Source organism: Prionailurus bengalensis, chromosome F2 (assembly GCF_016509475.1).
Source record: "Prionailurus bengalensis isolate Pbe53 chromosome F2, Fcat_Pben_1.1_paternal_pri, whole genome shotgun sequence".
In the NCBI taxonomy this organism is placed as follows: Eukaryota; Metazoa; Chordata; class Mammalia; order Carnivora; family Felidae; genus Prionailurus; species Prionailurus bengalensis.
The window spans coordinates 28,739,971-28,763,110 of NC_057353.1; the positions used below are offsets into that span (position 1 = coordinate 28,739,971).

The 23,140-nt window shown below is 41.7% G+C and overlaps 1 protein-coding gene across 5 annotated transcripts in view; it reads right to left on the minus strand.

Annotated features, from left to right (window-relative positions):
• TPD52 (tumor protein D52) overlaps positions 1-23,140 on the minus strand; it is a 110,483-nt gene that overhangs the window by 36,201 nt on the left and 51,142 nt on the right. For 2 of the 5 annotated variants that reach the window (XM_043601251.1, XM_043601250.1), the window contains exon 1: positions 2,299-2,846. The exons of 2 other annotated variants lie outside the window; for them this stretch is intronic. In XM_043601251.1, the coding sequence (XP_043457186.1) occupies positions 2,299-2,422 (124 nt within the window). In that variant the 5' untranslated portion in view covers positions 2,423-2,846. Of the gene's footprint in view, positions 1-2,298; positions 2,847-23,140 lie in introns of those variants that run through there. One more of the 5 variants, XM_043601252.1, reaches the window with a different exon arrangement.

Below are 23,140 nucleotides of genomic sequence, written 5' to 3' on the forward strand. Positions count from 1 at the left end.
AAAGAAAGAAAGAAAGAAAGAAAGAAAGAAAGAAAGAAAGAAAGAAAGAAAGAAAGAAAGAAAGAAAGAAAGAAAGAAAGAAAGAAAGAAAGAAAGAAAGAAAGAAAGAAAGAAAGAAAGAAAGAAAGAAAGAAAGAAAGAAAGAAAGAAAGAAAGAAAGAAAGAAAGAAAGAAAGAAAGAAAGAAAGAAAGAAAGAAAGAAAGAAAGAAAGAAAGAAAGAAAGAAAGAAAGAAAGAAAGAAAGAAAGAAAGAAAGAAAGAAAGAAAGAAAGAAAGAAAGAAAGAAAGAAAGAAAGAAAGAAAGAAAGAAAGAAAGAAAGAAAGAAAGAAAGAAAAGAAAAAAGAAAGAAAATGCAGAGTGACCAAAAGCCACGTGAACTTTTAAATGTATTTATAATGTATCTTTCCTAAAAGCTCCCGCATAGAAATACAAAGAGTACAAATGCACCCAAGACATAGTATTCTTTCCATCTATGCCTCATGCTTGATGTTCAAACAGATTTGCAGGCTTCTTGTGCCCTGAGGGGTCCAGGGCACAGAGACTACTGATTACTGTTCTAGATCCTCTTTTACGTGGTTATTTTAGAATCACCATGTTCTTACTATATGACTGCTTAGGGTGGTTTCTGTTTGTTTTAATGCTTTCTCCCCCTCCTTTTTTCCAGTTAAAGAAAACTACTAAACTTGAGCACTAGTAGGTACATGAGTTTGTTTTTAGTTTTTGTTGTTCACTTGTCTTTTCTTTTCATATATAATTTTGTTTTTAATATCATGAGCCCAGACTCCTATAGACGGCGACTAAGAATTGGGAAGACAATTGTTTGAAATTTGCCGAGACACATATTCAGTGTTCCTAACTGCTTTATTTTTAACAGCAAATATCCAAAGGCAGCAATTACTGCAACTGGGGAAAGTGAAAGGAGGTAAAAGATGCCATGAGAGAAAAGAACTAAAACATGCCCGGTAAATCCTCCCAGGAATCTCAAACCCATGCATACCGATCGCCAAGATCTACTTGAAGTCACGTAACTACAGCCCTGACTCCCCATAGCCCTCTGTCGCTTGGGCTTTACTCTGTCATCGAGCTTGAACTTCCTACTCTGTGCTGCTCTTGAAGCATTTTCTGTAGTAGGATTTAGAAGTTAGGATGGACGATGCCATCCCTTTAGGGGCTAGGATCTCCTATATTGCAAAGGTCCAAGGTTGGCCACAGGGGTAGGGGAAACGGAGCGGGGGAGAGGGCTTCCTGGCAATCTGACACCCCCGGCAGACATCGAACAGCTGCCTCCCAGTCCCCAACTTCCAGAAACCAGCGTTAACCTATTATCTTCAACATTCCCCTTCCTGGAAATCCAAACTACACCCCACAGGTGGCCATGGCTGCAACCAACAGAGGAATGTCGTTTCAGCACGTGCTCTGCTGTTAGCAACTATACAACTCAAAATACTTACAACTAGGTTTCCTGCTGTACCCTTTACCACTTCGTTCTCAACTACCCACTTCTTAGGCTTACAAAGCGCAAAGTATGACCTTGTCTTCATTAATAAGGAAAAACATTAACTTTCTAGGAAAATCTGCTCACTTCTCTGGCGAGTTAGTTTTACAGAAAAGGTCGTTCAGTGATGTCTAAACTTTAGCTGCAAAATGAGAGAAGTGACCTGGACGGTGTGGTAGGGCTGCGTCCAGCCTTGGGCTGATAAACTAAGATTCTCCCTGCCGGTACCTGGCTTTCAAATCAATGTCATAGGGGCACATGTCAAGGAGTGACTGCTTCCAAAGGTACAACAAGAGTGAATTCTTTAAAAAAAAAAAAAAAAAAATCTCTTGCCTAGGTATTTCTGTATGTTGCTCTTAGTATTCTCGAACAAAATCCAGGACAGCCACTAACAGGACCTGAAATGTAGTCTTAAGCCTCATCTTAACAAAGACAAAATCAGGGTGCATTCTCATAATTTACATACAGATGACCACAAGCAAAGACCTTCAGATTCTCCCTTTTTTGTTATTTATCAGCTCAATGAACTCACTGTGATCAGAAGAAGTCGAATGTTCATATAAAAAGTATGACCTTTAAAGTCAAAGTTCCTACTTTACATATAAATAAATATATTCTAAATATTTAATGAGCCATCTAGCGCTGCATGAAATCTAGGACAGATTTGTTAACTTAGTTTCAACACAGCAACGCCGTGGTACATCTTTACCCTAATAATTTTAAAGCCAAGCAAACCAAGCAAACCTCAAGTTGTGTCCAGGTTTAATGACAGCACATTTAACTTTGGAAAATTAATAGTTACCAGACTTCTGCAGAGTAGGTGATCCGGATGGAGACGAGTTTCCACTAGGAGACAAGTAGAGGTAGTTTTTGTTCACTCCTGTGTCAAAGTCAAACGGGGACTGGTAGTCTTCATAAAAATCCATCTCTCTACAGTCCGTTCCAGACAAAGGCAGAACGCATGGTTTTATGACCGTCTGATATGCTTCAGGTGAGTGTGGCTCTGGTCACATCGCCATGTGCAACCTTGCTGAAGAAATCAACCCCAGGGCTCGAAGAGCCTGGCTTCCTGGCCCAGGTGTGGCATTTCTTTCTCAAAGCCCTCACACCCTCAGGACAAGCAGGCCTGTTTAATAAACGACTTATCTCAAGCAACCTTAGGGCTCTTCACCACCTGCTGTTAATTTCAGTCAACAAAGAAACAACCAGCACAGGGGAGCGGAGCTTTCTTGGGTAAACAAAGGAGGGCCAGGTTTTGCAGTATCTCCCAGATGTACAAACAGTTCAAGCAAACGTCAGACACTGGCACAGTTACAAGAAACTACATTTTTTTTTTTTTTTACACCGGTCAGCTGACCACCACTACCACCAGGCCAGACTTAATCTTCTAGGACAAGGAAGGATTACCAGGCAGTAATCTCCTACAAATGCCATCTGGGTGATAGTTTTTTCCACCCTGGATTACAGCAGAGTTCTGAAAGCCAAGCTTCCCGGTTTAGTGATCAGCTTTCTAAGTATAACTTGGTATAGAAATAAAGCTGTATTTCCATTATTACTTTATCTAAAGTAATGTCTGGCTTAGTGTAACAAAAATTTGTCTGTCCTCCCACCCGCCCCTCCTTTTCTCTTTCTTTCCCTTTCTTTTCCTTTTCTGGAAAGATGGGTGTGTTTTAGTTACATATACTGCAAAGAGAAGAATCCGCTCTGAAGGTAAAGCTCCCAGGTATTCCTGCACCTTCTCTGTTTAAGCCATGTGCCTGCAGGTGCTACAATAAACCCGTGTGCAAATTGCAGGAAAAACCTATTTCCATTTGTACAGCATGCCCTGCAGAGTGACTGGGTGTCAGCTACCTTGTAAGCAAAACGTCTTAGTCACCAAATTCGTTTTCTTTGACACAAGTCTATTAGCAGATTCCTTCTATGTTAACCAAGGCTTTTGCTCAAGTGATAGCTCTAGAACTTTCTATGAATGGCTCACCTACTATTAAAGAGGTAAACATAAAGGCAACCCTTCTCTTAGGTGGGCAACAGTCTATCACTACGTAACAAAAAAAGGCAGTATCCTACCTCTGCAAATCAACCTGATAAAAATGTACTCTCCCTGGGGGCAAGGAGGTGGCTCAGTTAAGAATCTGACTCTTGATTTTGACCCAGGTCATGTTCTCACAGTTCAGGAGTCTGAGCCCTGGCCGGGTTCTGCTCTGACACAGAGGAGCCTGCTTGGGATTCTCCCTCTGCCCCTCCCCTGCTCATTCTCTCATTTTCTCTTTCCCTCTCTCCCTCTCTCCCTCTCTTCCTCTCCCTCTCTCCCGCAAAAACAAATTTAAAAAGCTTATTTTTAACAACAAAAGTCAATCTGCCTTTTTTTCCTAAAAGATAGCAAAATTTGAGCAACTATAAATGCTGTCAAGTCTACATTTAGAAATAGAATATAATGACTTCTTTATTATTATTATTCTTTGAAAAAAAATGAATTGTCTGGTTTCTTGAAATCCAAGGTATCTCTTACCTCAATGGGATGGGCATCATGCCCCTGGATTAGAGTGTGGTTGACGGGGTCCCTGGCCCTCTCGATGTGGTTGATGAGGTCCCTGGCCCTCTCAATACTCTCTGCATTTGGCCACTAAATAACTGGTAGAAAAAACAGTTCTCCCTCTCAATACTTGCTCTTCCTCCTAGAGCCACAAGTATTACAAAGTGTTATGGGCTGAAAATTCATATGCTGAACCCCTCATTCAATGTGATGGTGGTAGGAGCTGGACCTTTGGGAAGTGACTGGATTCAGATGAGGCCAGGAAGATGGCACCTCTGGATGGAGTAAGTGTCACTGTAAGAAGAGAGCTAGCTCTAGCTCTCTCTCACCACCATGTGAGGACACAAGAGGACAGCATGTGGCAACCAGGAAAAGGGCTCTCACCAGGAATCTAATCAACTGGCCCCTTGATCTTGAACTTCCCAGCCTCCAGAACCATAAGAAATAAATGTCTGTTGAGATAAGCCACTCAGTCTATAATAATTTATTACAGCAGTCCAAACTAAGGCACAAGATATTTAATACTGACACAATACAATGCAAACCATGGCCACCTCCACACTGCTCACCATCCCTCCAAAATCCCACGTCCTTGACCTTCAGTGCAGACATCCAGGTTACATTCTCTGCCTGAAATGCTGCCTTTTTTCTGCTTGCTGAAGTCATTCATCCTTCAAGACTCAGACAGAAATGCTACCTTTTCTCAGAAGCTCTCCCACTTTCTGTACCCTCCCCACCCCCCAGCACTCACTGCAACAGCAGCACACAGTGTGACAGTCCCCCTTCCCAGTCCCCCTGTGCCTCCCTGTCCTCCCCTTCAGGGGAGGCGCTGAGTTCTCTATTGTGATGCCTACCCTGAAGTGCTGGCTCTAACCAGTGTGAAATGAAGAAATCAAATAACGGCTCATGCTGACACTGCAAACCTTATTTCTAAAACATGAGGATTTAGCATTTAACTGTCGTCTGAAATCTCTATCCTACCTGCTTAGGTGCCATCGTGGGGTAACATCATGTCTCTCTGAGCCAGCTGTAGCTCTCCAGTCAGATCCCAGTCAAGACGTGCTAGCAGGTAAGAAAAGTGAGAATGGAAGACCAGAGGTGGGAAAAGCATGGGCTATGTGAACGGAACGGCAAAAATTCAGTTGACTCAAGATTCATGTACCAAGTAGAAGGGAGCTGTAAGATATAAAAACTGGAAATGTAGCCTGAGGACAAACCATTAAAGACCTTGAGTGACAAACTTCTATACTTAATATAGCATGCAAAAAAAACCCTCTGAGGGTGTCTGAGCCAGGTGGAGGGAGGATAAGAAGCTTTATAAAGATGACACCGGAAGTGGCAAATAGGACGCACTGTAAGTAGAGGCTACCGGGAGGGCACTCTGAAGGAGTCTACTACCACAGCCCAAGGAAGGAAAAACCAGGTAAGATGTGGTTCGTCCTGCTGGACCTTTCCACTGGGAATTCCAGAAGTACTTCAAAATCAACAAGCCTACGACTGAATTCCCTGCTTTTCCTTCTCCTATTCCTGACTCTAAATGTGCCATCCTGACTCACCTAGGCCTGACCTCACAGGAATCACTTCCAAGCACTCCTGCTCTATAGAAGGAAACACTACCAGGAGCTGTTCGTCCAACTCGTATTGTATGCTTTCTTCATCCCTTCCCTCTTTTCCCCCTCTCACCGACCACACCCTACTTTCAGACTGACCTAGAATGTTCTGGTAAAGACGTGCCATGACTGTCCAGGTCTGCAGTGCTGTCTATTTAAACACTCTCTTTTCCTCGAGGAATTTCATGTCTCGTGCTCCCCTGCTCCCTGGGGGACGGTCTGCCATAATTCCCACCTACTCCCTGGCCTTAGGCATGGGCTTGTGCTTCAGATCTGGTCCACCCAGATACCCTGGCCCCTTGTTTACAGGGACTGCGCTAGTGGCAGACAGCTGACCCAAACATTGCCAACTACAGCCCTTCCCTAACACTTACTCAATGAATACTGGGGGAAGTGACAAGTCCTGTGACCCGAGCTGTTGGATATCTATTGGGAGGGTCAGGTTCTTCTCTCCTCCTGCCTAGAGGCAAGAGAACGAGTGCTGAGACTGGGACGAGATGACAGGAGAAAGGAAACCAGTAAGGGATGGAGCACCAGCATCTGAACCCCTTGATCCAGCTACCCTGGAATTCCCATCAAACAGGTAAATTTCTGTTCTGCTTCACTTGTAGTTAAAATTGGAAAGACTCCCACAATACCTACTTTCCAACCATTTCTCACTATTGCTCCACCGTGGATCAGCCAAACTTGATTTTCCGGTTTCTTGAAAACATCCTACACTGGGATTAGGCAATTTTCCTAAACTGGAATGTCTTTTCTCTATATTTTTACCTGGCAAATTCCTACCACTAGTCAAGCTCAGCTTAATAAGTCACATATGAGTGGTCAGCACTCAAGGGTGTTATGAACTGAATTGTGTCCCAACACACAAGTTCTATGTTCAAGCCCTATGAGTGGTGTATCACACAAGGAATATTCATTTTAGTGCTCTGTAAAATGGGGAAAAATTGGGGCACCTGGGTGGCTCAGTTGGTTGAGCGTCCGACTTCGGCTCAGGTCATGATCTGACAGTTTGTGAGTTCAAGCCCCATGTCAGGCTCTGTCCTGACAGCTCTGAGCCCAGAGCCTGCTTGGGATTCTGTGTCTCCCTCTCTCTGTTCTTCCCCTGCACACATGCTGTCTCTCTCTCAAAAATAAATAAAGATTAAACAAAATTTAAAAAAATAAAATGGGGAGGATATAAATACAAATGCCTACTAAAATGAAGTTATTTAAATGTTAAATTTAATTCATCTAATAGGAAATTATCCAAACATTAACATGATGATGTAGAAATGTATAGATTTATAAGGAAATATATTTTTGAGACAAATCAGGATCCAAAACTGTTTGTACTGTATGATCCATAATTGTGTAAAAACTGTAGAGTAACAAACCAATCAAAAGAGAAAATGGGCAGAAGAAATCTATCCCACAACCCCAGGAAAGTGTTTATGCACTGTAGTGCCTGCAGAGGGAGCCTATGGGCAGCTCAGAACTTAATTTAGTACAGCCAGGAAAATGCATACTACAGAAGAATAACCCATTAGATGACTCATGTTATTGCAAATAGAAACAGAGTAAGTAAAAATGACTGTAAAGAATATTAAGTTTCTAACTTCCTATTAGCACTTCACTCATCCCTAATTTGAAGAGATATTTAAGGGATAGTCTGATGTAAAAGCTACATGACACATACAAAAATTTACCTAGAGGGACCTTGAAGGGCACACAGGCAATGTAATTATCCAATAAAAGGGCAGGCCACTGATACTAGACATTATGGACGAATCACACTAACACAGCAGACAGCTGGAAGGAGCTCCAGCTGGCCAAATATACAACAATTTAACCACCGACATAATTAAAGAGAGCAGTGGATTATAAATCAAGAATCCAAGAGTCCATATGTGACGCTTAACTTTGTGTGGCAGTCTGACTGGGCCACAAAATGCCCAGATATTTCATTAAACATTATTGTAGTTGCATCTGCAAGGGTGTTTGCGGATGAGATTAACATTTGAATCGGTAGACACTGAGTAAAGCAGATTGCCCTCCCCAAGGTGAATGTGCCTCATCCGATCTGTTGAAGGCCTTGAACCAAAAGGAAAAAAGAAATTCTATGAAGGACACTACTGGGTCAGTTACAAAAATGGGAATAAAAAGGCAGATTAGATAAAAGTATTCTATCAATGTCAAATTTACCAAAGTTGAAACTGTACTGGGATTATACAAGAGAATATCCCAACTCTTTGGAAATACAAACCAAAAGATTTAGCAGCAAAGGGCCATATATGGATGTATGCAACTTCCTCTCAAATGATTCAGAAAATACTATATGAGTGTATATGCACACACACACACACACACACACACACACAGAATGATAAAGCAGATGGGGTAAAATGTTAACAGCGAATGAATAACACAGAGTATGCAGGTGTTTTTACCATTCGTATTCTTGCAAACTTTCTGTAGATTTCAAAAAAAAAAAGTGTTTTTGAATGACTGAGAAGACCTCTGCATCAGATCAAGCAGCCTTGAAGGAGCTGGGGCAGAGAGGAGCGGGTCCCTTCTCACGACAATATAAGGGGAGGCAGCACAACAGAATTTACTTATGGTCACAGATCAGATACCCAGGCTCTCCTGGTTCCTAGCCACTTCTGAGACCTGAAAGAATCCTCTCCACCTTCCACTGAAGCAGCAGCTCATGAACCCCCTCCCGAACAAAAAGTCTCACCATCGCATCCTTTGCAGGTCACATCTTTCCTGAGGAAGGCCAGGAGGACCTTGTTCCACAGTCAGGACGGAGAGGAGGGAGATGGAGGGGGGCAGGTGTCAGTGAACACCACCTTCCTTCCCCCACTACTGCCACATAAGCAAACCTTGACCAAAACACACACACACACACACGCACACACGCACACACGCACACACAGAGTACCATGAGCCAAGAACAAAAAAGTACTTAGTTTTAAATCTGAAACTCAACTTAGAATCACAAAAGATGATGCTCCATTTTTACATACTTCCTCAAGGAAGCCTCAAAATCTCTGGGAGGTGGGTGTTATGGGCTGTTTTCTGATGGGAACCAAGGCAGAGAGTTTTTGTAAACATCCATACCCACATGAAGCTAGCAGGTGAAGTAGCTGGCATCTGGAAACAGGTGGTCTGCCTCCAAAGCCTGTATTCTTTCTGTAGCAGGAGAAAGCCGGACAGTAGTTAAGAACCCGGTGATGAGCCAGAACATCACATTCAAAGGGCCTGAGGATCTAATTACAAGGCAGAGGCTGCATCACTAACAAGCCCCAGGTGATGGAGGCTGCGGGCACGTGCGATATAAGAAATGCGGATTTGGCCATTCACGTGACCAGGTGTATTTGGTCTTCAGCCACAGTTCCAGAAAAACGCTGCGGACACAGCCATACAGGTGAAATGGGTGTCTCTTGTTTGTAAGGAAGGTGACTTTAGGACCCCACCCCAAAGCAGTGGCTGATTGCCAGAAGAACCAACCATGTGACCAGAGGGTTAGAACTTTCGGTCCCACCCCCACCCCACCCCTGATCACTGGGGAGGCTGGAGATTTAATCAGATAATGGCAGCCTTAGCCAATCATGATTATGCATAAGAACCCATAAGAACCCAAGATGTCTTGTCTCAGTACGCTTCCAGGCTGGTGAACGGTGGACTTGGGGAGAATGGCACATTCTGAGAGAGCATGGGCACCCTTCTCGAACACCTCACCCTAATCTCATCATCCAGCTGTTGATTTATATCCTTTACTGTACCCTTTAATACACTGGTAAATGTGTGTCCCTGTGTTCTGTAGGCTGCTCTAGCACATTATTCAAACCCAAGCAGGTCAGTGGAACCTCCAACCTGCAGCAGGCCAGGTCAGAAGCACAAAACACAGGTAAGCACCTGGCATCTGAAGGGGGGCTGGAGTGTTGTAGGGCTGATCCCTTAACCCCTGGAATGTGACGCTATCTCTGGGTAGGCAGTGTCAGGCCTGCTTGAACTCTTGGACACCCTGCTGCTGTTTGAGAAGTGTTTCGTGTTACATGTGGGGTAGGTTCCTCACACATTGTTAGAGGGTCTGGGAACCCAAAAAGAGCACAGGACCGCCCTCGGAGTGACAAAATGATGGAGGACCTCAAACGGCAGGCTGAAGAATGTGAATGTAATTTTTTACAATAATAAAACCACGACTACTCATTAGCATTCATTTCATCCTTACAGCAACACGGGGGTAGTAATGTTATCTCCCATCTCCAGATGAGTGAACGTAAGGAATCGAGAAATGAAAGTCCCCGAAGTCTCCTAGCAGTAATCCTCCTCATACTGCTTCAGAGCAATGGGGGGCCGTCTCAAGTTCTCAGCAGTGGGAGGGAGATGGTCAGAGCTGCACTTTGGAAAGATCATTCCTGCCTCCATAGGAAGATGGATACAGAGGGGAGATGGGAAGTCAGTGAAACCGTCAGCAGCACCAAGGGTGTTATGAAGTGGATTGTGACCCAACACAAAAGTCACATGTTCAAGCCCTAATCTCCGCTGTGGCTGTTGTCTTGGATATGGGGCCTTTAAGAAACTAATTAAGGTTAAATGAAGTCCTAGGGTAGGGTCCTAACCCAATAAGAATAGTATCCTTATAAGAAGAAGCCAAGACACCAGGGAGGCATATACACATAGAGGAAAGGCCATGTAAGGACACAGCAAAAAGACAGACATCTGGGAGCCCACACCAGAAATCGACTCTGCTAGCACCTTGATCTTAGACTTCCAGTCTCTAGTGAGAAAATAAATTTCTGTTGTTTAAGCCACTCTGTTGGAGGTATTCTGCTAGAGCAGCCCAAGCAAACTAATACAAAGAGTGTGTTCCAGGGAATAACACTGGGAACAGAAAAGGAAAGACATATTGCAAGACACCACCAAGGGATCATCAACAAATCCTGGAATCCAATTGGATGACCAGGGTGTGGGGGGAACAGACTAAACTCTGGACTCTCCCCAGCAGGAGCTGTGAAAGTTGGGGACTGCATTAATTAAGATGGTGACAAAAGAGTAACAGTGGAAGGAAGGAGGGGGGGCTTTAGAAGTACACAGTATGGGGGCACCTTGGTGGCTCAGTCGGTTGGGCGGTCGACTACAGCTCAGGTCATGATCTCATGGTCTGTGGGTTCGAGCCCTGCGTCAGGCTCTGTCCCAAGTGCTCAGCCCGAAGCCTGCTTCTGATTCCGTGTCTCCCTCTCTCTCTGCCCCTTTCCTGCTTGCTCTCTCTCTCAAAAATAATAAATAAAAAAATTTTTTAAAAAAGTACACAGGATGAATTTCATTTTGGCAGGTTTGTTTATAATGCTCAGGAGATTTCTGTGTGCAAACCATTAGACTCTGGGGCTCAGAAAAAGGTTAGGGCTAAAGATATCAATGTGGGAATCTCAAGACTGTCAAGAAAAAGCCCAAAGAGAAGGGCAGTCCAATAAAAGAAAGGAAAAAGGTAGGAACGCCTGAAAGTAGGAAGCAAGCCAAAGAGGCTGCAAAGGACAGGAAGTGCCCTTTGATGGTGGTGGTGATGATGATAATGGTGATGGTGACGATGGCAGAACCAACAGTTATGACGATGGCAGAACCCAGAAAATCCTTACTATGTGCCATTCTTCTTTGCACTTCACACCAACCCAATGGGGCAGATTTTATTCTCTACTCCCATGTTACAGATGAGAAAACTAAGGCACATGAGAGTTAACTTCCCCAGGCACATGGCTAGTAAGTGGTGACGGTTGGTTTTGAACTTTGGTAGTGTGGCTCAAGGGCTCTGAAAAAGCAAAAAGTAGCAAAGAAAAACCCAAGTGACCAACATCACAGGGATAACAGGAGGAAAGAAAGTAGGTAAGACCAAATGCTACAGACTTACAAAGAAGCCATGGGACCTGGTGTCCTGGTGATTTTTCATAGAAATTTTAGTCAGAGTGATGGTGCATGACAGATGAGGGAATTAGAGGCCAGTGGAGGGGGAAAAAGGGTAGAACTCAGTGGAGACAAGGTAGGGCTTGTGTGCCTGGTATGCATGAGAGAGAGAGACAAAGGAGGCAGGGCAGGGACGGGTCCCCAGATGAGAAGGGGGCTTCAATTCCTAAACTGAATCATTTTGGCTTTCTTTTACAAATGTCAGCCCTCAGAGTAGAAACCACACTAGAATTTTAGGAAATACTGCCTTACGAAAATGCCATTATTCTCCTTCTTTCTTACTGCAAGAGGAAAAAAATCTTTTGTAGCACAGTATAAAAATACACTATCCTCTCCAGTGTCCCATCTCCAGAATAAAAATGCAGCAATTAGCAAACACATTCAAATTATTAAGACCTAAATGCAAATACTCTAAGTGACAAATGAGTTCCTATAAAGTACAAATCCATGTTCTTGGCCCACTGACTTGCAAAGAAAGTCTCACTTGGCAGGAGCTCCTAATATTCTAGGTGAACAGGTTTCTGCCCTCTCAAAATAACTGAAATTGAAGTTCATGTCCAACAGACAAGCCAGGGACTGTTCTTCTTCCTAAGAAATGTTTTTGGACATATGAAGAGAGCAAGAGTTACACTTATAATGACAGTGAGACATCATTCCCTCTCTCAACCTATTACCAAACATATGTTCTGGGTGGACCTTTAACTGAGGACACCACAACCTGTTGAGAAAACGAATGAATGCCTGAATTTTCTATCACAAAGGAGTCAGAGACTAGACTCCAAAAACACAAAAAGGTCTCACTCTTTCACTGAGGTCATCTTAAAAAAAAAAAAAAAGAGTCTTTTTATTTATTTATTTATTTACTTACTTATTTATTTGGAGAGAATGTATGTGAGCAGGGGAAGGGCAGAGACAGAGAGACAATCCCAAGCAGGCTCTGCACTGCCACCACAGAGTCCAATGCAGGGCTCAAACCTTCAAACAGTGAAATCACGACTGGAGCTGAAACCAAGAGTTGGACGCTTATCCGACTGAGCTACCCAGGCGCACCCCCCAATGAGGTAATCTCTTATTCTTCTGGGACATGTTGCTGCCACTACTGTTCTCAGACTGAAGATGTTTCATTAGCTCAACATTCATCATGTACCCAGATAATTAATTTCTAATGTACAGATTTTTCACTTTATAAATACAGTTGGAGTTAAAGTCTTATGGCCCCTCACAACCATTGGTGGCTTCCATGATTACAGGTTCAAGTAAAAGTTCCCCAACCCATGCTTCTCAAACTTCAATATGTTCACAAACCACCCGGGGACCGTGTGAAACTACAGATTCTGAGTTAGGAGGTCTGAATGGGGCCTGAGATTCTGGCCCTTGGATAACTCCAGGTGTTTACTGACGTTTGCTTTAGATAGCAGCTGCTAAGTTTGCCTTAGGATAAAAGACTGAATAAATTCTAAATATTTGTCATTCCACATGGCCCTAGCACTTTCTAAATATGTATGTTTTTTAATATAAGAGATAGATTTTGTAGCCAAAGGGATTTTGCTTTTTGGTGTTGATTTCTGTTTTTCTGTTATTGTAACAATGCACGAAGCAAGCAAATTCAGACAGAAGACAAAATTGGCTATGTCACAACAGGGCATACACCTGCAGGGCCTTTTCAACAGGATAATTACTTCGAGTCTGGAATTACAATAGTATAAACAGCCTAGAACAGTGGCTCAGTAATAAGCAAATGAAAGCCCACTCCATCTAAGAGTATTAAGGATGTATTTAAAAGCAAGGCCGGCTGGTCCCTATGGTAAGAGTACTGAAGATAAAGAGGTTTTGCCCAAGCTAAATGTCTCCAATTTGCTGACAGTGTTTAAAAAGAGCTCTGTAGGGGTCCATAAACACAACCAATTGTCAGAGCCCTAAAAGAAATAAATGAACTGGTGGGCCAAATTTTAATTTGGAAAAACTTCCACAGTGCTTACACAGCTATTCTCAGCAACTAGAGGCTCAAAGGAAACACTTTTCCTTAAGGGAATGAGAGTTGCCCGAGAACAGTAGGCACTTACTGAAAATTAATATTTGACTATGAACTTCAATCATCAGTGAGCGGAGGCATACTAAACATGCTGAAAATACTCTCCCACCAAGCCATGTAGGCAGCTGAGCTTGCTTCTAACTATAACAGGTCAGTGAGATAGATCCAAAGGATCAACCATTTAAAAAGCACACACCATAAATACTGCCCATTTTTTCCTAAATTTCACTAAGAAATAATCTTATGACAAAATGTATAGCATTTCTATCTGAACCTGCTACTCTGGTTAAGAAAAGCCATTTTTAATTACAAATTTCACATACTTCACTTTTTTAAAAGATAACAGTAGAGGGGCACCTGGGTGGCTCAGTCGGTTAAGCATCCGACTTTGGCTCAGGTCACGATCTCCCGGTTCATGAGTTCAGGCCCCATGTTGGGCTCTGTGCTGACAGCTCAGAGCTTGGAGCCTGCTTTGAATTCTGTGTCTTCCTCTCTCTGTCCCTCCTCTGCTCACATTCTGTGTGTGTGTGTCTCTCTCAAAAATAAATAAACATAAAAAAAATTTTTTTTAAGATAATAGTAGAGTTCCCATGCAATGGGAAAACCCAAGAAAAGCCTATTATCTTGAAACCAAATCAGTACTAGAGGGCTTCTAAGATAAGCCTGTCTTCTAATACAAGACTAAGAGCCAACCAGATATTTTTTAAATATCTCACTTAATAACAACCATACTTACGGTTACTAAGGCTTCTTACTGACTTTTATCCATTTTTTTTTAAATTTTTTTTTTCAACATTTATTTATTTTTGGGACAGAGAGAGACAGAGCATGAACCGGGGAGGGGCAGAGAGAGAGGGAGACACAGAATCGGAAACAGGCTCCAGGCTCCGAGCCATCAGCCCAGAGCCTGACGCGGGGCTCGAACTCACGGACCGCGAGATCGTGACCTGGCTGAAGTCGGACGCTTAACCGACTGCGCCACCCAGGCGCCCCATGACTTTTATCCATTTTTGAAAAAGTCATTACCCAACAGGTACTTATCAAAACAGCATATAATTTCATTTATCCCAGTAAGCTCTCTCAGTGGTAAAGGGATAGGATGATTCAAGATGCAATGGGAAAGGGGAATAGAGTAGAAAAATGCTTTCCTGAAAAGTATCCAGAAATCAGGTAAGTACTGTTACATTGTCCCTAAAAGATCAAAATAAAGAACTATGTGTATGATTTCATAATTGAACTAAATACAGCTAAGACTGCTAATTAATCACTGAACAAGTTTCCTTATTCCTACACACATAGGTAGACTACATTTCCTAACCTCCCTTATGGTTAGATGTGGCCACGTGACTAAGCTCCAGCCAGATGAAAATGATATATATTTAACATGAGGGGGATATAAAGATTGTTGATAGCTACTGAGATTTGGAGGTCTTTACTGCAGCAAAAGTTAGAGGAAGTTGACTGATAGAAATATTTTGCCAAATAGAGCTTCAGATAGATTTTTAAGGTTTCTCTTCTATTGATTTATTTACCTATTTATTTATTTATTTATTTAGAGAGAGAGAGAGAGAGAGAGCGTGCACACATGAGTTGTAGAGCAAGAGAGAAAGAGTCCTAAGCAGGCTCCATGCTCAACACAGACACCAACATGGGGCTCGATCCCATGACCCTGGGATCATGACCTGAGCCAAAATCAAGAATCAGATGCTCAACTGACTGAGCCATGCAGGCTCCCCACGTTCCTTTTTTAAAATGACCATATCCATGGGTGAAAAAATTTTGGAAACAGTGTGAAAACTGTACGACAATATAAATGTAATTAGTGCTGAACAACAGTACACCTAAAAATGGTTAATAGAAATCACAAATTTTGTGTTAGATAATGTATTTTACATTTTACATTAAGGGTCGAGACCATCATTCACACTTTACTACCAGAAAGACTCAAATAAGAAGTTCAAATGGAGCATCAGGGGAGAGATGAAAACACAGCAACCATAACTAAGGAGTATTCGCTCTTAAACATTTTAAGTATTCCTTCCTGAGACCACAATCAAGATCTCTGTGTTTGGAGTGGTTCAGAAAGTATTTCCAATGAAAAATAAGCAGCCCCTGGCAGACAGAGGTAGGCTAGTTAGGTTATCACAGCAGGGAGGCCATCGTCAGCGAGAGAACAGTCACTAGGGAACAAGAGTGTACTGCCAGACCAATAACCTATTTCAGATCCTGCCATCATGCTCCCTGGTATTTATTAAGTGAGGTGAAGTCTTACGTCTACACACAAACCTGCACACAGAGGTTTACAGAAACTTTATTCGTAATTGCCAAAACCCATAAGCAATCAAGAGGTCTATCGATAGGTGAGTAGATAAACTGTAGTACATCTAGACAATGGAATATTATTCAGCAATAAAAGGAAATGAGCTATTAAGCTGTGAAAAGATATGGAAGAACCTTAAATGCGTATCGCTTAGTGAAAAGATCCAGTCTGAAGAAGACTACATAATATATGGTTCTGACTGTATCACGTTCTGGAAAAGCCAAAACTAGGGAGGCAGTAAAAAGCTCAGTGGTTGCCAGGGACCAGGAGGAGGCCGAAATAAACAGGCAGAGCGCAGAGGATCTTTAGGGCAGTGAAACTACTCTGCATGATACTCTAACAGTGGATACATGACGGTATGCATTTGTGCAAACCCACTGAACTGTACAACACAAAGAGTGAACCCTAATGCAAACTACGGACTTTAAGTTAATAATGAAGTGTCAATATTAATCAATTATAACATGTACCACATAAATACAAGATGTTAATAATGAGAGAAACCGGAGGGGTGGGTAGATACGGGAACTCTCTCTATTATCTGCACAATTTCTGTACACGTACTACTGCACTAAAAAATAGTCTATTAATTTAAATTAAAAACAGGTGGGGAAGAAAACAAACAAACAAACATGTTTCACCCACTCTGCTATTCTGCCCAGGGGAAAACAGGGCACTGAAACCCACCTGCTTGGACTGTTATCCAGGCTTTGTAAGTATCTGAAGGACGACCACAGAAGACACACTGCTATGTAGTTTCCAGGGCAGCTCTGAGCTCACGATAAAAGAAATGACTTAACTGTCAAGCTCCATTATTAATGCAAAGTAAACCTGAGCAGCAGTCTAGTTAAATTCCTCACGTGTGTTAAAGAAAAACAAACAAACAAAAAAATCATAGTGGTTTGAACATCGGCTCCCCAGCCAAAGATGCTGCAAATTTATGGAGTACTTTCATCTTCAAAGAATCTTCCATCACAGGTGAAAGTGGACTGCAAACTGGCTAGCGGTCTAACATCTTTCTAAAACTAAACAGAAACAGATAATCTGTTGAATACAGAAGTAGGGTGCCAAGTTTGATGCCTATACTTGATCCTCAGTCTTTTTTTCTTGGCAAAATTCAGTGAAAACAGCCTAGTAAGATGGCAGACCCATCACAGCCCAATGATACAATTAATATTGGCAGCCAGCCCTTGTTGCCTTCCATGGATTTCTAAGGAGGCAAGCGAGGCCCCAGCATCTCCATTAAGTAGTGTTCTAAACATTTAAACAGCATGTTGATCAAAACAGAGAGCAATTCAAATGCAGATTCTCCATAAGAGGATTTGATTTAGAGAGATAATCCTCTGGAGAAATCTGGCCTCCAAATTTGAGAGGTGGAAATCAAAGGCAGTAACTGCACAGGGACAGAGTGACACTCAGAAACGAGCTCGGAAAGACCGGACACCATGGTAACACTTGCTTCACAGGAAGATGATGGCTTTAAGGAAGCTGATCCGAGATTTTTCTGCGCCACGTTCTCTTACTTTTAAACAAAACCAGAACCACTGTTCCAACTGACTTCCCTTTATAGAGTTTACTCAGCTGCTTACGAACAAGCAGAGGGAGAGAAGACAATGTGAGGCCTTCTGCCCTCTAGCTGAAGACCAACAGAGTTTTTACAACAGGAACTAGAAGCCACTTCCCTGAGAAACTATCTGAATCAAGGCTCATTCTGGGTGCTGGCAAAGGACAGTTCACTATGTGGCATCTCAGAAATGGGTAAGAGTCCGCTCCTTTCAGCCAGTTGGCCTGCTGTTTACCGCACGCTATGCTGAGTATTACAGTGACAAACTTCCTATTAAATATATCTTAGCACCAGGAAGCCAGTCAACAACATACTTAGCGGGGAGAAAGAGTGAAAGCAGAGATGATCTAGATAACAAACATAATATAGGAGTAAATTAGGCAACCAAGTGAAATACGTGCGTGTGAATGTGTGTGAGAGCTGAGGGGTCCCAGGAGGTTGGGAATGTAAGGGCATAACTCAGAACTTCATACTAAAAATTAGAGCATAGACTGGTTACCTAAGGCTTTTTTTTTAATGTTTATTTATTTTTGAGAGAAAGAGCGAGAGAGAGAGAGAGAGAGAGAGAGACAGAGCGTGAGTGGGAGAGGGGCAGAGAGAGAGAGAGAGAGAGAGAGAGAGAGAGAGAGAGAGAGAGAGACAGAATCTGAAGCAGGCTCCAGGCTCTGAGCTGTCAGCACAGAGCCCAATGTGGGGCTCGAACTCACAAGATGTGAGATCATGACCTGAGCTGAAGTCGGTCGCTTAACCGATTGAGCCACCCAGGTGCCCCACCTGAGGCTTTTTAACAAATTATTACAAAATTCAGCAGCTTAAAACATCAACCGTTCATTATTTCACAGTTTGGGAAGCCCAGGTAGCAGGGAGCAGCTTAGTGGGGTGGTTCTAACTCAGGGTGTCTCTGATATTGCAGGCAAGGCATCGGCCAAGGCTGCAACCTCCCAAGTCCTAACTGGGCTGGAGAAGCTGCCAGCAGGAGGCTTTCGTTCCTCCCCACATGGGCCCCTTCACAGAGCTGCTCACAACTTGGCAGAAAGTTTCCCCTGGGGCAAGAGACCAAGAAAGACACAGAGAGAGAGAGAGAGAGAGAGAGAGAGAGAGAGAGAGAGAGAGAAGCCACAGTCTTTTACAACCTCATCTTAGAAGGGACATTACATACCATCCTTTCTGCCATCTGCGAAACCTGGTACCGATCGGGAGATGCCTACACAAAAATTGAATACCAGTATCCCTGGAAACCATCCTGAGGGCTGGCTACTATGCAGGGTATGCTAGTTTTACAAGTGGTGCAGAAAACCCCCTCAGTAATGAGTTGGGACCCATGAAACTTGCCAACAGAAAAGCTTCTAGCACATCTTGTAAAGACAAAAATTTTCTAAGTTCTCAATCATGTAGAATGACGTAACTCACCTGCCACAAATACTCATCTATCACAAATAAACCACTGAGGTTTATCTCCAGTATGGCAGCCAGAGGAATCTGCACAAACGCACAGGAATATCAAGTATACATTTGCAAGATAAAAAGGCTGAATAACTAGAAGATGATGTCATAGAAGGAGCAAGTGCTCCAGAGTCGGGCAGAGTGGGACATAAATGACAACTCCACAGGTCACTGGCTGTCTTACCTTTGGCAAGTTTATCAGCATAAGCCTCCGTTTTCTCATCTGTAAAACTGGGCTGATATCTCCACAGGGTTATTGCAAACAGCCTAGAACATGCTCAGCATAGACACCCAGTAAACAATGGCATTTATTGCTAATAAACCACTCTATCTGGAAAATTAAAACTAAATTAATTGACTCATAGTCTAATAAAAATCACAGGACTGGAAGTATTAACAGTATTAACTATATATCCTGTAGAACATGAGCAAATGAGCCACCCAAGGTGACTATTGAAAATGAAGTCTACCGGGGTACCTGTGTGGCTCAGTTGGTTAAGCGTCCGATTTCAGCTCAGGTCATGATCTCATGGTTTGTGAGTTTGAGGCCCATGCCGGGCTCCCTGCTGTCAGCACAGAGCCCATTTTGGATCCTCTGTCCCCCTTTCTCTCTGCCCACCCCCACTCTCGAGTGCTCTACCTCTCTCTCAAAAATAAACAAACATCAAAAAAGAAAAAGATTACCGGCCTCACCTTCAGAAATTATGATTCAGTAAAAACAAAACCAATTGTATCTAAAACTAAATGCTTACAACGTGACAAGCAGTGTTCTAAACTTCACATAAATTTATGTATTTGATCCTTACCACATTAGGACACAGATATAACATAGACCACCCATTTAAAAACACACTATACTCTTTCCTCCCCTCCCCCCGCCTGCACACATAACCCTTGATTTTGCTCTATTTAATCTTTCAGTGGTATATATTAACTAACATACTATATAATATACTTACCCTGCATATTGATTATTGACTATCTTCCCCCACTAGAACATAAGTTATACAGAAGGAATATTTTTTTTGTTTGGTTTATTTATACATTGGTATATCCCTAAGTGCCTAGAACAGTGTCTGACACAAATGAGTATTTATTAAATGAATGTCCGAATCAAAACCTTTCAGTAGCTCCCCTGATTATCAAAGTCCAAGCATCCTCTCAGGGATTCTGGACACTGACTGACCTTTCCCCATCCTTACTCCCCTTAAGTAAGACCCAGAAATCCAGGGAATCAGCATTTGTCTTTCTTCATTTTTTGTCCTTGTTCATAGACCCCCCCCCCCCACTCCAGGAATGCCTCACCCTATTCTAGAACACTTTCATCTATCAACATCACACCTGTTTTGGCCATTCTCCAAGACCTCTGAAATGGTGTCTTTTTCAAATATTTCAAAAACTTTGCAAAGGTCCACTCCAAGGAGACAATTTCTGGATTGTCTACTAACCTACCTGCAGAGAACAGACCTATGGACTAATTCCCAGACTATGTCCATGTTCCAACAACACAACCTGATGATGTGGCTTATCCTATTTTTCCTATTCTCTGTGAATTTTTACAATAAAAGCCATTAACTGAGTTAAACCGAGCATATCTGTTTCTTCAAGCCTAAAAGAGCCTAATAACACAGGAGGTATCAATTAACAGTAGTTAAGAACATGAACTTGTGGGGTGCCTGGGTGACTCAGTCGGTTAAGCATCTGACTTTGGCTCAAGTCACTATCTCGCTGTTCGTGAGGCTGAGCGCCGCATCAGGCTCTGTGCTGACAGCTCAGAACCTGCAGCCTACTTCAGATTCTGTGTCTCCCTCTCTCTCTCTGCCCCTCTCCTGTTCATGCTTTGTCTCTCTCTCAAAAATAAATAAACATTAAAAAAATTATTTAAAAAAGAACATGAACTTGACATAAGCCACAGCCAGAAAGGAATAGGTACACAAATCTAACCACATAAAAATGTAAAACTTCTACAAAACAAAAATATCCAATGAGGTTAAAAGAAACTATAAACAGGGAAAAAATATTTAGAAGACATTTCACAAAATCTAATTTCCTTAACAGAACAAAACATTTAAGATCAATAAGCCAATAAAAAAGAGTAATGGATATAAAATTAGTTCTAGATAAACATAAATAACCCAATATATGAAAAAAAATTTAATCTCATTAATGAATGTAAATCAAAATAAGACAAAAATGTTCACAAATCAGAGGGGCAAATATAAAAAAGTTACATTATTTTCAGTGCTGGCAAGACTGAAAAACACTCTCATACACATTGGTGCAAACTCAAGGAAGGGCAATTTGTTAATTACTACTAATACTGACCATAACAAACGTGACATCCCTTTTACCTAGCAGATCAACTGCTAAAAACTTACCCTCAGACACACAGTGTCACCAAAAACACACCAAAATATATAAAAGAATACTAATTGAGGCATTATTTATAAATGTTAATATCATAAATAGGTAAATTATGGAATACTATGTTGTTAAAAAATTAAATCTTTTTAAATTTCTAAAACATAAAGCTTTAAAAAGCTTGCTTAAAAAGCAAGGCAAAACTAAAATGAGAAATAAAAGAAGGCCATTATTACCAACAATAACAATAAAAAGGATTATAAAGGAATACTATTCCTTTATATGAACAATTACACACCAACAAATTAAAGAACTTAGATGGAATGAACAAATATCTAGAAAGACACAAAATCCTCAAACTGATTTAAGAATAAATAGAAAGTGTGAAAAGAACTCTAACAAGTAAAGAGTTTGAATTAGTAAACAAAATACTACCCACAAGGAAAACTCCAGGCCCAGATGGCTTCACTGGTGAATTGTACCAAATATTTAAAGAGTTCATACCAATTCTTTACAACCTTTTCCAAACAAAAACAAAAACAAAAACAACAACAACAAAAAAACTGAAGAGGAAGGACCACTATCCAACTCATTCTGTGAGGCTAGTATTGCCCCGATACCAAAATCAGACAAATTTATCACCAAAAAATTATAGATCAATATCTCTAGAATAAACATGACACAAAAATCTTCAAAATACTAGTAAATCCATACCCAGCAACACACAAAGGGAATTTATAACATGAACAAGTGGGGTTTATTCCAAGAATGCAAGGCTGACTGACTATCTAAAAATCAACGTACTATATCATGCCAACAGTAAAAGGCCTAAAAACATTTGATCATCACAATAGACACAAGAAATGCAGAAAAGGCATTTGACAAGATTCGTCACCCCTTTATAATAAAAACACTCAACCAACTCAGAATGTAAGAGAACTTCAACCTGATAAAGGGCATCTATATGAAAACCACAGCTAGGGGCGCCTGGGTGGCTCAGCTGTTGAACCTCTGACTCATAATTTTGGCTCAGGTCATGGTCCCAGGGTTATGGGATTAAGTCCCTCATCAGGCTCTGCACTGAGCATGGAGCCTGCTTAAGATTTTCTCTCTCTCTCCCCCTTTTCCTCTCCCCCACTCAAGCACTTTTGTGTCTCTAAACACACACACACACACATACACACACACACACACACACACACAGATAACACCTTACTTATTGGCAGAAGATGGAAAGATTGGTTTCCCCCTAAGATCAGGAACCGGATAGGACGTCCACTCTCACCACTTCTATTCAACATTGTACTGAAGTTCTAGCCAGGACACTTAAGCAAGAAAATGAAATGAAGGGCACCTATCATGCAAATGAAAACTATCTGTTTGCAGATGAAATGATCTCATACATAGAACAACTAAGGAACTGCCTATAGAACTATTAAAACTCATAAATGAGTTCAGTAAGTTTGCAGAATACAAGATCCATATAAAAAAATTAACCCATATCTATATAATTACAATGGATAATCTGAAAATGAAATTAAGAAAAAAGTTCCATTTCATAATAGCAGCAGAGAAGCACCTGTCTGGCTCAGTCAGAAGAGCATGTGACTCTTGATCTCAGTAAGGTTAAGCCACTGCATTGGGTGTAGAGATCTCTTAAAAAAAAAAAAACTTTAAAAAAGAATGCCACTTAAAAAAATTATACTTAAAAATGAAGTATAAAACTTATACTCAAAAACTACAAAATATTATAGAAAGAAATCAAAGCCGCTGTAAATAAATGGAAAGATATCCCATATTCATGTATCAAAAGACTTTTAATATTGTTAAGGTGGCAA